The following is a 13,623-nucleotide window of genomic DNA, read 5'->3' as shown; positions in this document are numbered from 1 at the left end:
ACATACAACAGAAGGGATTCGCTGGTGGTCACCCACCCAACTACTAACCTCCCGGCGTGTGGCTTAAGTACGGCTGAGCGGACGGGAAGCCCTGTTTTCCACACCCTGTGGTCGTATGTGCTTAATTTTTTATAAGTTAAACATATATCGGGCCGAAAGATATATTAAAGCATTTGCAGCCAGAAGTCATGCATATCTTCCTGTAGCCGCGACTCTTGGGTCGTGTGGCCTTGCCGCAGATTGCCCGCGAGGGAAGCCTGAACTTCTATCATATCAGCTATACTACTTGAAGATAGCCTGTCAGAAAGGTATGGTAAGGTGCATGGTAAATGTCCTTAGTGATATGGCCTGGGAGAGTTGAACTCCTCATCTCAGTAGGTCTTCTGGGGAAGATGGCATCTAGAGCACACTTGCCTCTGTGATTACTTCGCTTACTGGGTAAGAGGTGTTTGGGGAGCTGCTAAAAAATATAATTGCTACAGAGAACACAGATTGCACGTCTCTACTTTTTTGAACCAGTCAATCAAAGGTTAACCTAATTTGGTGCGTGCTCAATTTATACAACAAATGTTCTATAAGCTAAGTACACGCACACAGACATAGAACACACAGTACCCAACTGAGTAGCCAATCTTACAACAGAATGCAAGATAATCAATCACTTGCATGGCGACATGGTCCCGCTGAATGATGTAGGTGGTCTTCTGGGCAGGATCGCGAGCTGGACCGGGATGGGAGTCATCGGCCCATGGGCCTTCTGTGAGATTGTGCACCGCCATATACGGCTGCCGGGGCAGGCTATCGGTAACCCTATTATTTTGAGCACCACGCAAAGTTAAACCATTATAAACAACAAATTAATGTATATCTTTGATATAGTTAATCTACGAGAAGACGAATAGATCAGCGTAGTAACTATATTGAAGATTCAAATGGAAAGCTTAACTATTTGATTTTTGATTATCTAGTTAACAAGTTGAAGCTGTGTGCCAAAAAGGCTACATCCTCTAAGATCCTTTTTTTAAAGCATATTGTCTATAGAGACTTTCATTTCTAGTCTATTATTAGGGTAGATCTTTTATTGAATAGAAAGAAAGATTACATTAACAGCTTTCCAGAATATCAACGAGTTGTATACAGATATAGTTAATAGTAATTTAAATAGTTCGTAAGATATGTCTATACTTCACTGACTATTAGGAGGGTTTATCTATTGAAAGTACAAAATATGTATTTAGTATCAAACACCTGTAGCAGTCAATGTCGCTCAATCATTCTGATATATCCAATCATTCTTCAGCATCTAGACATATATTCAAAAAAAAATTACCCATCAATTCTAATGCATTCCTTACGTGATTATCTCGAAGTTGCTTTTTTGGACGCCGTCGCTGCGATGCACACAGTCCTGTGCGCTACGACTACTAGCTAAGACCATTAGTGTCTTGCAATTATCTTTGACACTACTATCAATGCCACCCATACCACGAAGCAATGGATCCCTTGGATTGGGGTGGAGCCAGCGGAACAATCAATACGAGACCTACTCTAATCATATGGATTCTCTGATATGTCTATAGCGCACGCAATCTTCATTTACAGTGACAGCGATACAATAAGTTCAATACATTAGATAGCGCGATGCGAGCGCATGTGGCATTCCTCGCCTCTGACTGAGTGACAAGAACTCTCCCTCTATCTCAGCATGCATCGTCCTCGTCCCAAAGGTCAGGGTCGTCCCAATGAGTGTCCGGCCCGACGCAGTACGTATACCCCACTTTCAAACTGCTGTCGCAGTCGTCACTCACCAGCGACGGATTAGACGCGAGGAATAGGCCGGACGGGATTTCTTGCTTGATGCAAATTGCAGCGCAAGTGTCACCTTCCTCGACTGTGTACCATTTTCCGCAGTAGCAGGTCGTCCCGTTGGCCACGGTAGCCCCATCGGGCGCGTAAGTGATCACATTGGTGTAGCCGTTGCTGATTTTGGGCTTACTCGACTTGCTTCCTGTGGCATTGTGGCTGCCACCTTGGGGTGAGAGACAAACGACACTCCCGTGGACTTGACGGGTGGTTTGCAGGTTCGTGCACTCTGAATTGAGCCAGGGATTATACTTGCGGACGTCGCCGTATTTGAGGTGCTGCTCCCTGAAGATCGAGAAGCAGGTGTCATTGTCTTGGAGGGTGTACTGGACATCGCAGCTGAATGGCATGCACAGCTCTCGCCCGGCAATCAGCTCGCTGCAGTCGTTCACCAGGGTCGGGTTGCCGATCTGGATGGCTGCGGACGCGACCTGGTATCGAGCGGCAAGAAGGTCACAGGTGTCGCCTTCCGAAGTCGTGTGCGTAATTCCGGAGGCGCAAAAAGGCGCTTCTTCTGCCTCTGTGGTGTAGAGAGGATTGTGAAGGTCTGTTGGGCCGGAGAGGCCGCATTCTTCATGAAGAATCTCTAGTGTATCTTTGTCATCTTCAGTGTAGGCTGCATAGCGGCTTGCCTGTTGCATTTGGACAGATGTCGTGAAGCAGTACGAGCACATCTCCGACAGGGTCATGGATCTAACGCTGTCAACCTCGGTGAAATGTACGAGTACATCTGGACAGTAATGCTTGGTTGACGGGTCTTGCAGACATGTAAGATTGTAGCCCGCGTAGATGTAGCCACCAGCAGCAGTAGGATCTGTATCGTCAATTTCTTGGTCGGAGCAGCTGTTGGAAACATTATCCATCCAGCTGCTCAAAGACTCCCCGCACCCCTTGTCGCAGACGTCATCTGCCATCGTGTTGTTTTCGATGTATCGGCCACCACCGGGGCCCTGGTAATTTGCCTGGAGCCAAGGATGGCAGAGGATCTTCTGGGAGAGAGCAGTCTTGCAGGTATCGGTGAGACCATCCAGCCATTCTGGCTGATAGAGCTGGAATCCGGGAAACTTCCTGGCGCCGATGGTGGCATCTGCCTCGCGAACCCACGCCAGAATAGAAGACATGAACCCGTTCACATTATCTGCTGATAGAGTGGGCTTCTCGTTGACGGGGCTCACCATTTCGATAATCCCTCTAGTCACTAGATTGTATAGCCACGTATCCGTGCTCTGGGATATCTCGACCGCTCGTTGCTGGCAGTCTTCCGTGTTCAAGCACTCCTGACTGTAGGATGAGAACCAACTGTAGAGACCTTTACAATAATTAGTGAACATGATACAAAAGAATGGTGTTCATCTATGAGCTGGCACTCACCTGCTCCCAAGGTGTAAACAGATTTCGAATCAATGATACGCAACGCCAAAGATACAGCACATGTTTGGGAATCCGAGTCGCAGTCAGTGAATGGAGGGTCGTTAGGAAATAGTCCAGGGGAGAAAGGACTCGGAGCTGGGGGAATGTTTTGAAAGTACGGTGACTCAGTCTGAATCATCCCCATGTAGAGATCCTTCGCCTGCGAGACCTGGTACTGGTAGAGAACATCATGTTCGGAAGCAGTTCCATATAACCATGTGGGACCCTGGCTCTCAATGAGAACGCCGCGTGCAGTATACACGTCGATTTGATCCTGAGACTGAAGATCCAAATCGTGATCCGCTGTCCAGAGCCAGATATTCGAAAGATAAGCTGAGGACTGAGGTGTGAGATGAAGCAATAGCGAAGCCGCGACACAATCCGGCATAACCATTCCTAGGCCTTTTGGGCATTGAGTGGCTTGTAAGTCAGAGCCAATGGCTCCTCCAACTCGAAAATGCGAATCTTGCCACGTTCTTGGTCAGCAAGTGTTCAGTGTATCAGTAATCGACCAAAAGTACATACCCCACATTCCCGCTGAGCCCTGAAGGGTTTGACGAACGTTCCATTCCATTAAAATTGCTCCGGCTGTTGGACCAGACACTGTGAATAACAGGCTTTGAATTTCAATAATGCCTTTTTCACCCGGGCGCCCAACCTGGACCGCGACATGTGGATTCTGTTCGTCTTGGAACTTTTGGCCAGTAGCCATAATCTGAGACCACACTTGACCGATAATCCGAGAGTTTACAGGGACGTGCAGGGTGTCTCTGATAATATAAATTCCGTAAGGAAAGAAGACGATTGAGGACATGTTTGCCGCTCGATCTAGGATACTGTTCAAGACCGCAGTATCATCAGTCTTGCCATCTCCCGCTGCACCCCAGGCCTTGACATTAATCACTTGACTCATGCCCACATCTCTGTAGGTTGGCCGGTCGCGTATGAAGATGTTCGGAAGAACGTAGCTGTATTCCTCCGTCAAAGAAGAACTTCGATTCATGCTGGGAATATCCTGGCCATTGTAGAATGTGCTATTGGCGCTTGAGCTTGCAACTCTCCCGAAACCCCAGGACTCGACCGTTCGATACCACCCACCGGCCATTAGGGTCTTGCCTTGGGAATTGTCTAGGATCGCCGTTTCAACGTTAAGGAATGCTGTCCCTTGAAGCAAGAAGGAGGTTGAATTCTCCGCTAGAAGCGTGGTCACGATTCCGGTTTGAGTGTTTGCAATGACAGCATCAACCAAGATAAGAGAGCCAACAGACTGCCCGGTACTCTTTGGCCCCCCAGCCTAAATTCAATATCGCATGCCTTTGTTAGATCTAGCCTCGTCAAAAAAGCAAGGAAATTGGATAAGGAACGTACCCCGCCAACTATGACGACACCGTTAGTGCAATTGTTGATAAACACATCCTGCATTGTCCACGCCCAATCCCAATGGACCTGTATGGCTGTCTTGCAGTTTAGGAACATTATGTGTGTCGTAGTGAATTGCTGATTACCAAAGTATGCTCTATAAAAGAGTAAGCCAGGGAGGAAAGCACAATCAGAAAGCACATGAGCCATACCCAAAGTTACCACCAACGAAAGTTAGGTTGGTAAGAAACCCACCGCTTCCATTCTCCATGTAGATACCCTATGCGAAGACTTAGTCTTGTTTCTGCGCTGACGCTCTTTTCCGAGGTCTTACCTGTTGCGTGGTGACGCCGTCCTGCATCATATAGAATTCAATATTTTCAAGAGATGTTCCTTGTGCTACTTGCCAATGAATAGCGCAGACGTACGCGTTTGGGTCGGTGCGAGTGATATCCATTCGGAAATTTCGGATAGATCTCAGGAAATTGTTCTGATTGACATACCACTCGGTATCATCACCAGTATAGACATCTGACGTGATAACTCCTAGACCAACGAAGCTCGAGGCTGCCAATATAGTGGGGTAGTCAAAAGACTACAGCAAGGTTTAGCCAAAAGTATTCCATACAATGGAGCGGCAACAACTGACATTTCCATAAAACTCAGTATTGTAATACTGGATAATGGGGGAGCTGACGAGATACGTCCCCGAGGGAAAGTAAACAAACGCAGGATAGATTGTGCTTGAACCACAGTCTGCACCACATCTTCCTCCATCTGAAATGGCTCTGTTGATTGCGGCAGTGTCATCAGTGATGCCATCACCTGGAAGATGAAGATCAGTGACGAACGAAGAGAGAATGGCTACGAAGTATCGGTTTACCTTTAGCACCGTAATCCAGAACATTTCTCCATACCTATGAATAATGTTACCGAGAAGCTCTCAATGATCGCCGACTCGACTAATCCATGGGCTCACCTTATAGCCATCCGGAGCATAGGGACTGGACCCACTGTCTCCCATAGTCGTCAGCCAGAAGTCGGTGGTGGAACGCTTTTTCAGCTTGGTTCTCTGCGTCTCAAGACTATCCTCGATTGAGACCCTGTGCACATAACCGTCGAGGCCATTTGGCTGCTGGTATTTCTGCGCGGGAACGTTGGTGTCATTGTGTCTGTACGGTCGATATTCTGCAACGACAGCAGCAATATCAACACCGTAATCTGTGGGCAGCGACTGCGGATAAGCCTCAGCTACCACACGCGCAGCTTCGGCAAGCTCCGGAGGGATGGTATAGGTATACTTTTGACCCCTCTCATTGTTGCTACGCTTAGTAGCATTTAGCGTCTCGCCGTGAGAAGTTTCTGCAGTGACAGAACCATTCTCATAATCCAGTGCTGGGGCGGTGTCCGTCTGACGGACCGATGAGTCAGACTCGAACTTATACTCATTCAATTGTGGGTTGGCAAGCCGTCCTTGATTCATCACTGCCAAAGCTTCCTTGGCTTTCTTCACCAGCAGTTCCGCCTCTGCCAGACTGCTCAAAGACGGAGTAGGTGTCGCTGTGGGAAGCACCTTTGAACTGGATATGCCTGGTTCGCCGTGTCTTCTGGCATGTTGAGGATGGAAATGATGATGGCCTTGATGCCTTGACGCAAGGGCAGATGAAAAAAGAAAGAAGAGCAAAAGGAATGAGACAAACAGTCTTATGCTCCCGCGGCGCGAGGTCCCCGCGGATTGAGCCATCCCACTAGCAAGTGCGCGGGTTAAGAAAACAGCGCAGAGAGCTAGGCCCAGGCAGAAAAATGACAAGATACTGAAAGTTAGAAGAGTGGGATTTGAAGATATTTCTGAGGATATGCAACCTTCGAGTACATATACGTTGCTTACAAGACAAGCTACCCCTGTTCGTAAAAATGCCTCACTACATGAGCACTAGACCTACTCTGATTCTCCTTCTAGAGTACGATGTAATGGTCATCAGACCCACGAGCTGCATACAAGTAACCCCTTTCCACATCGTCTCGGATTTCGCCGGAGCTGGTCAGTTTGGCGTGGATACTCTATATCATGTTATGGAGAGGTTCGATGGGTATTCAAAGCTAATGTATGCAAAGCAGACCCATGGCTCACTCACGAGGACCAGAAGTTGAGCTGGGCTAGGGCTGAATGCTGAGTGGTGGCCCACAAGGCCGACTCTTGAACCAATACCGTAAACAGTAAACTGGCATTTACTCTATCTTACTCTAGTGTGAAATACTTTTCCTTGGCCTAGGGTTCATTGCTGAACTGGGTTTAACGTCAGGGACAAACTCAACTGAATAGAGCCATGAAGGGTCTGCACTCGAGACATGAAGTGGACACTGGACAGATAGGGTTGTCAAAGAATGAAAAGAACCACTAACAGCACGAGCGCCGGCCCTAGCTTCAATAGTCCGATCTAGTGACAATTAGCGATCTCCGTTTCAAAAGTCAAACGCTAAAATCCGAAGCTAATATATCGACTGTTTGTCTTGGCATCGGCGGGCCTTCTTGGCACCTCTTAATGAAATTTCAGCAATAGTGTTTGCTCTACTTTGACCGATTATTCTTCGTACCGCAATCGGCTTTCCTGACACATTGTGGTAGATATTGATAAGTATATTGAATCTCTATTGTTGTCCGGGTTCCCAAAATCACCAGGATCATGGGGGTTCGTCGAATAGGAGTTAGAGACCTGTGATGACCTTGATTGGAAAGGGCTTCTTGTTAAGTCCACATAAAAGACTTTGATCGTTCCAAAATCTGATTCATGAAGCATTAGCGTTGTATTTCGGTCAATGTCCGTGCTCCCCCGAGCGATGCTTTCTCCGTGCGAAACCCGTGAAAAGATTCGGGCTACTTGAGAAACGTGTCTATTTCTCCCTCATACTTGACAGAGACCTCCTTGCACCTAATGACACTGGTGAGATATTAGCATCTAGCCCCACCCACAATTGTGTTGGCTCAGGGGTTATTTGGCTGTTATTGTCGAGGAAAGTGGCTCGCTTCAATCTCGGGATATCGGAGAACTTCGGGCAATAGCCTAGGGGTATGAAGCCCAAGGTAGGTAGGTTGACACTATATTAACCAGATTAGACGCATACGAGGCCACATTTGAAAAGTAATCTTTCACTTCTATTGACGATCTTGTGACGTTCAGATCCAGGTTTGAATCGCGAAGGCGCAACCCAATGACCCTTCATAAGGGCTCTAAGCTTTCGGCTTTGGCCTGCCTTCTGTTTGTCCTGTCCTGCATCCTGACTCAAGTTTCTGGACAAGATTGCAGCGCCGCCAATCCGTGCGCAACCGGATGCTGCTCTAAGTAAGTATCTGGTCACTTGGTCTAGCCTCTGCTCTGAGTTGTACTGACCGTGAACCTCGCGGCCTGATCAGACATGGCTACTGCGGAACAGGGGAGACTTATTGTGTAAGTGCCTCACGCCGTTCAACCTCAAATCACAATTGAAGCTAAGACTCTCAATCCTTAGGGAGCAGATTGTGTCGCAAATTGCGACTACGAATCCACGGCGCAGTGCAGTGCCACCAAGCCGTGCGCCGAGGGTTGTTGCTCTAAGTTCGGAATTTGCGGATATGGCCCCGACTGTAAGTCACTTTCCATCGCCTCAAGAGGAAGAACAACAAGGCTTACGGGCTCCAACCTGAAACACGGTGCAGACTGCAGTCAGGAGAACTGTGTTTCTTCCTGCGGACAGCCATCCGAATGTGATCCGGGAGACTGGGGATCAGAATTTGCTAACTCGACCACCTGCCCATTGAATGTCTGCTGTAGTAAGTATGGCTTCTGTGGCACCACTGAAGAGTTTTGTGGTGAGAAGAAGGTCAAGCGGCCGTCCTGCGGCACAGGTGGAAAACTCCAGCGTATCGTGGGCTACTACGAGGGCTGGGCCGCCAAGAGACCTTGCAAGGCCTTCTGGCCAGAGCAGATTCCTCGGGGAGTCTACACGCACCTTAACTACGCCTTTGCAACCGTCGATCCATTGACGTTTGAGGTCCTACCGCCCACCTCCTTGGAAGCACGCTTGATGAAGAGGTTGACTGCGTTGAAACGGGACGATTCTGGTCTGCGTGTGAACATCGCGATTGGCGGATGGAGCTTCAATGACCCAGGCTCAACCGCCTCAATTTTCACCGAGCTTGCTGCTTCAGAAGCCAAACAACGGAAGTTCTTCAGATCATTAACATCTTTCTTAGCAACCTACGACTTTGACGGGGTCGACATAGATTGGGAGTACCCTGTTGATGGCGATCGCGGCGGGCAGGAGGTTGACTTCGCGAATTTTCCGCGGTTCATGACTAACTTGAAACATGCATTGAGAGGAACAGGAGGCCGAGGAGAATTGAGTTTGACTCTTCCCACGTCCTACTGGTATTTGAGAAACTTTGACATCAAGTCTTTGGCTAAGAGCGTTGACTATTTCAATTACATGTCATATGACCTTCATGGCACTTGGGATAGAGGTATTGATCCCGTGAGACCTCAACATGAGGTAGCACTTGGCTGATGAAGTACACACATAGGCAATAAATGGACTGGCGATTATCTCGATGCCCATACCAACCTGACCGAGATTGCGGACAGCTTGGACCTACTATGGAGGAATAATATCAGCCCTGACAAGGTGGTGATGGGAATTGCTTTCTACTCCCGAGCATTCACTGTGGCGGACACGAATTGCATGTGAGTATCTTTTCCAGAGCTTAGCGATTGCTGATTGTTGACTCGCCCCGTCTTTACCTTTAGGGCTCCGGGATGTCGTTTCGGGTCCGGATCAGATCCAGGGCCCTGTAGCGGGCAGACGGGGATTTTGATGAACAGCGAACTCGATGATATCAGAGCCAACAGGAGCCTGACGCCATCTTGGGACAAAAAGGCTGCTGTCCAGATCATGAAATGGGATAATCAATGGGCAACGTACGATGATGCCACCACCTTCAAGCAGCGCATCGCGTTCGCGAAGAAAACATGTCTAGGAGGCGTGATGGTGTGGGCTGTCAGCCACGATACCTACGACGGGGTATACTCCAGTGCGCTTGCTAGCCTCTCGCCTCAGGCCAAGCACTTCAAGAAGCTCACAATCTCCACCGATGGTCTGACCGTGACCGAAGACGAACAAAACAAGCAATGCAAGTGGACCGCATGCGGCCAGACCTGCCCGGTGGACTTTGTTGCTATCTCGCGCTCTGACTCAAAGTACAGAAAGGGTGAATTGATGCTCGATGGAATCGATTGTCCAAAGGGATCCAGCCATACTTTGTGCTGCCCAAAGGAGGATGTTCCGAAATGTGGGTGGTATACCCATAACAACGGTAAATGCAACCCCGAGTGTCCGTCTGGCTACTTTGAAATTGGATCAATCTCCAGTAATGGGCTTTGCAAGGCGAGCTATCAAGCAGCTTGCTGTCAAACGAACAAGGACTCCACCAAGCTCTATAGTACGCTACAGTGGTCCACGTCTCCTGACTGCGATAGTGGGGAATGTCCGGTGCTCGACGACAGCAAGTCCGACACGCTGACCCTCGCAACCACAGGGAGCGGAGACGCATGGTGCAATACTCGGTCCTACAAAACTCGCCTCGACTTTACTATTGCCGACATTGTCTATCAGGAGCGAAAGCTATGCTATGATTCGGGGAAAGACAAGATGGCCTGGGATGGCTGCGACTGGTACCGATCAGTAGACAGCCCACCCAAGGGCAAGTCGGGTGATTATTGCGTCGACTCCTGTCCTTCAGACATGGTCCGACTGGCCACGTACAAATACGACGAGACCTGTGCGGGGGGCACGCGTGCTTTCTGTTGCTCCGACAAGTATTATGTTTCAAAGAGCCACACCAACCCGGAAATGCTAAATTTCCGGGCCGCTTTGAATGATTACCAGATAGAGGGAACGTGCTATACGGGCGAGGAGAGTTCACTCAGTCGCAGAGATGACCCATCGTCTAGCCTCGTGAGGCGGGGTGCAAAGAAATTGGAAGAATTCAATCTTGTGTACCCGCTGCTCTATTCGCTGCTCAAAACTAAGGACAGCGATCTCGATGCCAAACAGCAAGTGGAAGCAGGCTACTGGGACGATTGGGCGAGGGCGAATTCTTACCTAGGGCTAGTCCTGAGCACACTGAGGTCGTACGCCCAGCAAACGCGGCTATGGTCTGAACTGGGGGGCGAGTATGTTGCGCAAACATTCTGTGTCGTCCCGTCGCTTGGAGCGAAATGGCTCAAAGGAAATCAATTCCAGTGTGTCAGGGGGATCCATGTGATGAGGACGCAGATCCTGATTTATGTCGAACTGCGGAGCTAGATGGCGAGATCGGTGATGATAGCAACGACGAAGACGACGACGACGACGGGCTTGTGGAGAAGCGAGGATTCTCCCCTCTTCGCCCTCGGGACAGTCTCCAGAAACGTGGTGTCAGCCAGAAGACATTCGAAGTTCACTGTGCCGACGGGACTAAAGTAGAAGGCTTGAAAATAACGCCGGAAGACTACTATTCTGCCGGAAAATGGAAGCCAGCGGACATTCAATATCAAGAAGCTCGGACATACCAGAGTCGACAAGACTGCGCCAACCCCTTGGTGGATCCGCTCCAGAAGCAGGGCAACAACTATGATACTGAACACATTTTGGAGCTACAGATTATCGGGACGTTCTTTGAATATGCGACCCAGGGAAAGCTCGTTTCAGGCCGAAGTCCAGCTTTCCAGCGCATTGGTTGCCATTTCTTCTTAAAACCATCCCAGCATCCCAATGGCCTGGACTTCTTGCATCAGCCAGATTTGGATGGCGTGTTACTCTACCCAGGGGACCCAAACAAGGCTCAAAGGAAGAGCAAAAGGCTATGGCAATATCCTGAATTCCGAATTATGTCTGCACTCGGTTCGAAGAGGAATAAAAAGAACTTCTATTTGCTTGAAAAGGCTGTCAATGGCATGAAAGCACGGGTAAGATCCCCATTGAGTCCTGGACTGCCACATTCTGGAGCGCGCTTACTCATTCCTCTCTTGTAGGTCTTCGGCAATAAAGATCTGGTGGACCCTAGGAAATGGACACCCTTTGTGGAAGACACTTCTAACCCAGGAATCCCGCTCAAAGAGCTCAAGGCAGCTATAGCAGTTTGGCATTATCTCAATGATCAAGAGGTGAAAGCTTCGTTTGTGGAGATTGTCTCAGACTTGCGAATGGTTTGGGAAGCGGTGGATAATGAATTCAACCATGCCATCCCCTTGTTCTTGCCGGCATGGGACGAATGGTGGCACGATTGGATTGACTATCAGGTGGAACGGACTTCCAAATGGGTCGCCAAAGGGATTTCTGAAATGCGTGACGTATGGGAGAACGTGAGCGACGAAGACCCAGCAAAATTGGTTGTTTTGGCGGCACTGAGCGAATTGAGTGGTTTCCACTCGGCCATCGTGACATACAGCCATACCATATTCCCGTAGATAATATCACTAGTAGATACCGGCTGAGGGTAATCTTATTTGGGAAAAGATTCTGCTTATAGAAGTGGCTCTCTCACATTGGTTCATCCAGTGTGTATATATTTCGTATACCTAGTTACCTTCCCCCTCTTACCCCCAACGCCACCCTAACCATTAACGTAATCGGTAAGCGAGTGGCGCGTGTAAGCGGGCGGCGCACCTTGCTAAGTATTCTGGTTTATATATATTTTTAAAGCTAAAAATCAACGTATTTACACTGTTAAAATTATGTTTTCTTGGTATTAATCCCTCGCAGGATATCTTATATATTTATAACTGATTTAATTATAGTCTGAATACTGTAGTAGTATATAATAGTAAGATAATTTTTTACTAATTTTCTACTAAGATATTTTAATCCTAGGTACTTTAATAGTTTTATTAATCTACTAGAAAATTTTAATTATTTTATTAATAATAAAGCTATATAAGTTAAGTATTTAATAATAATTTTATTTCTTCTTTTTTTTTTAGTATTCCTTTATAGCCTGTAATTAGTGATTTTTATATTTAAATAGAGTTATCTAATTAAATATAATCTTATAGTTCTTAATTATATATATTAAAACTAATTTTATTAATATTAATAAACTTAATATATATTTATAAAATAATTTCTTAATTATAATTTTATATTTTCTTAATTATCTTATATTTATAGATATTCTTAGTATAATTAATATAATATTTAACTAGTTAACTAGGGTAGTTTTATAAAAATAATATATAAATTATCTAAATATTTTCTAAGACTAGAAAAGTACTAAACTTAAATATAGAAAATACTTTAAATTATTAAAACTTTAAAGATAAATAAATAGATATCTAGATATATATTTAAAAAAATTAATCTTATTAATATAATAAATATCTATTTAAACTAAGTTCTTAATTAAGTTTTTATATACTTATTTTAAGAATAAGAAATAGGTAATATTTAATAATTAATAAAAATATAAGAAATATAAAAATATATAAATAAAAATAATATTATTTTAATTATAAATTTTATTAAAATAAGATATTAAATAAAAATTATATTTATTAAAAATTAAAAGATTATATTAGCTGATCCTCTATAACTTTATTAAAAAAATAAAATATTTTTAAAATTTATATAATCTAATTTTATTACTAGTCCAGTTATTTAATAAAAAATTAATTTTTTATATAAAAAATATCTTATTCTGATATTAGGTTTTTATATAGATCTTCTTTTTAAAAATTAAATATAGAGATAAAGTCTAGTTTAAGATATTAATATATTTAATTAATATTATTTATTTATAATCTCTAGACTATATAAAAAATAGTTTATTTATATAATTAGATTTTATAATAATTTATACAGCTATAACTAGGCCTATAATAAAACTAGTTTTATTTAAAATTATAGATATTTTAATTAGTAATTAGAGTGGCTAACAGCCAGGTCAGGTCAGGTTAATAGGAACTTTTATACCTGATTATA

General features: G+C 45.6%; 2 protein-coding genes across 2 annotated transcripts; one reads left to right on the top strand and one right to left on the bottom strand.

Annotated features, from left to right (window-relative positions):
- Positions 1–1,700: 1,700 nt before the first annotated feature.
- On the bottom strand, positions 1,701–6,115 carry BO97DRAFT_430097 (pectin lyase-like protein; the record flags this gene model as incomplete). Its single annotated transcript, XM_025697416.1, has 9 exons — positions 1,701–3,172; positions 3,235–3,738; positions 3,799–4,567; positions 4,642–4,789; positions 4,845–4,912; positions 4,967–5,227; positions 5,282–5,457; positions 5,516–5,549; positions 5,612–6,115. 9 exons carry the CDS (start codon positions 6,113–6,115, stop codon positions 1,701–1,703), a joined length of 3,936 nt encoding a protein of 1,311 aa, XP_025545741.1.
- A 1,727-nt stretch (positions 6,116–7,842) lies between these two features.
- On the top strand, positions 7,843–12,113 carry BO97DRAFT_449034 (class V chitinase; the record flags this gene model as incomplete). The annotated part of the gene is made up of 8 exons (XM_025698853.1): positions 7,843–7,973; positions 8,045–8,078; positions 8,140–8,254; positions 8,327–9,130; positions 9,191–9,350; positions 9,414–10,838; positions 10,880–11,612; positions 11,679–12,113. 8 exons carry the CDS (start codon positions 7,843–7,845, stop codon positions 12,111–12,113), a joined length of 3,837 nt encoding a protein of 1,278 aa, XP_025545740.1.
- Between the last annotated feature and the right edge of the window lie 1,510 nt (positions 12,114–13,623).

The sequence above is a fragment of the Aspergillus homomorphus genome (assembly GCF_003184865.1).
Source record: "Aspergillus homomorphus CBS 101889 unplaced genomic scaffold BO97scaffold_107, whole genome shotgun sequence".
In the NCBI taxonomy this organism is placed as follows: Eukaryota; Fungi; Ascomycota; class Eurotiomycetes; order Eurotiales; family Aspergillaceae; genus Aspergillus; species Aspergillus homomorphus.
The sequence above is the reverse complement of the archived record's forward strand: the minus strand, read 5'-3'. Positions and strand labels throughout refer to the sequence as shown.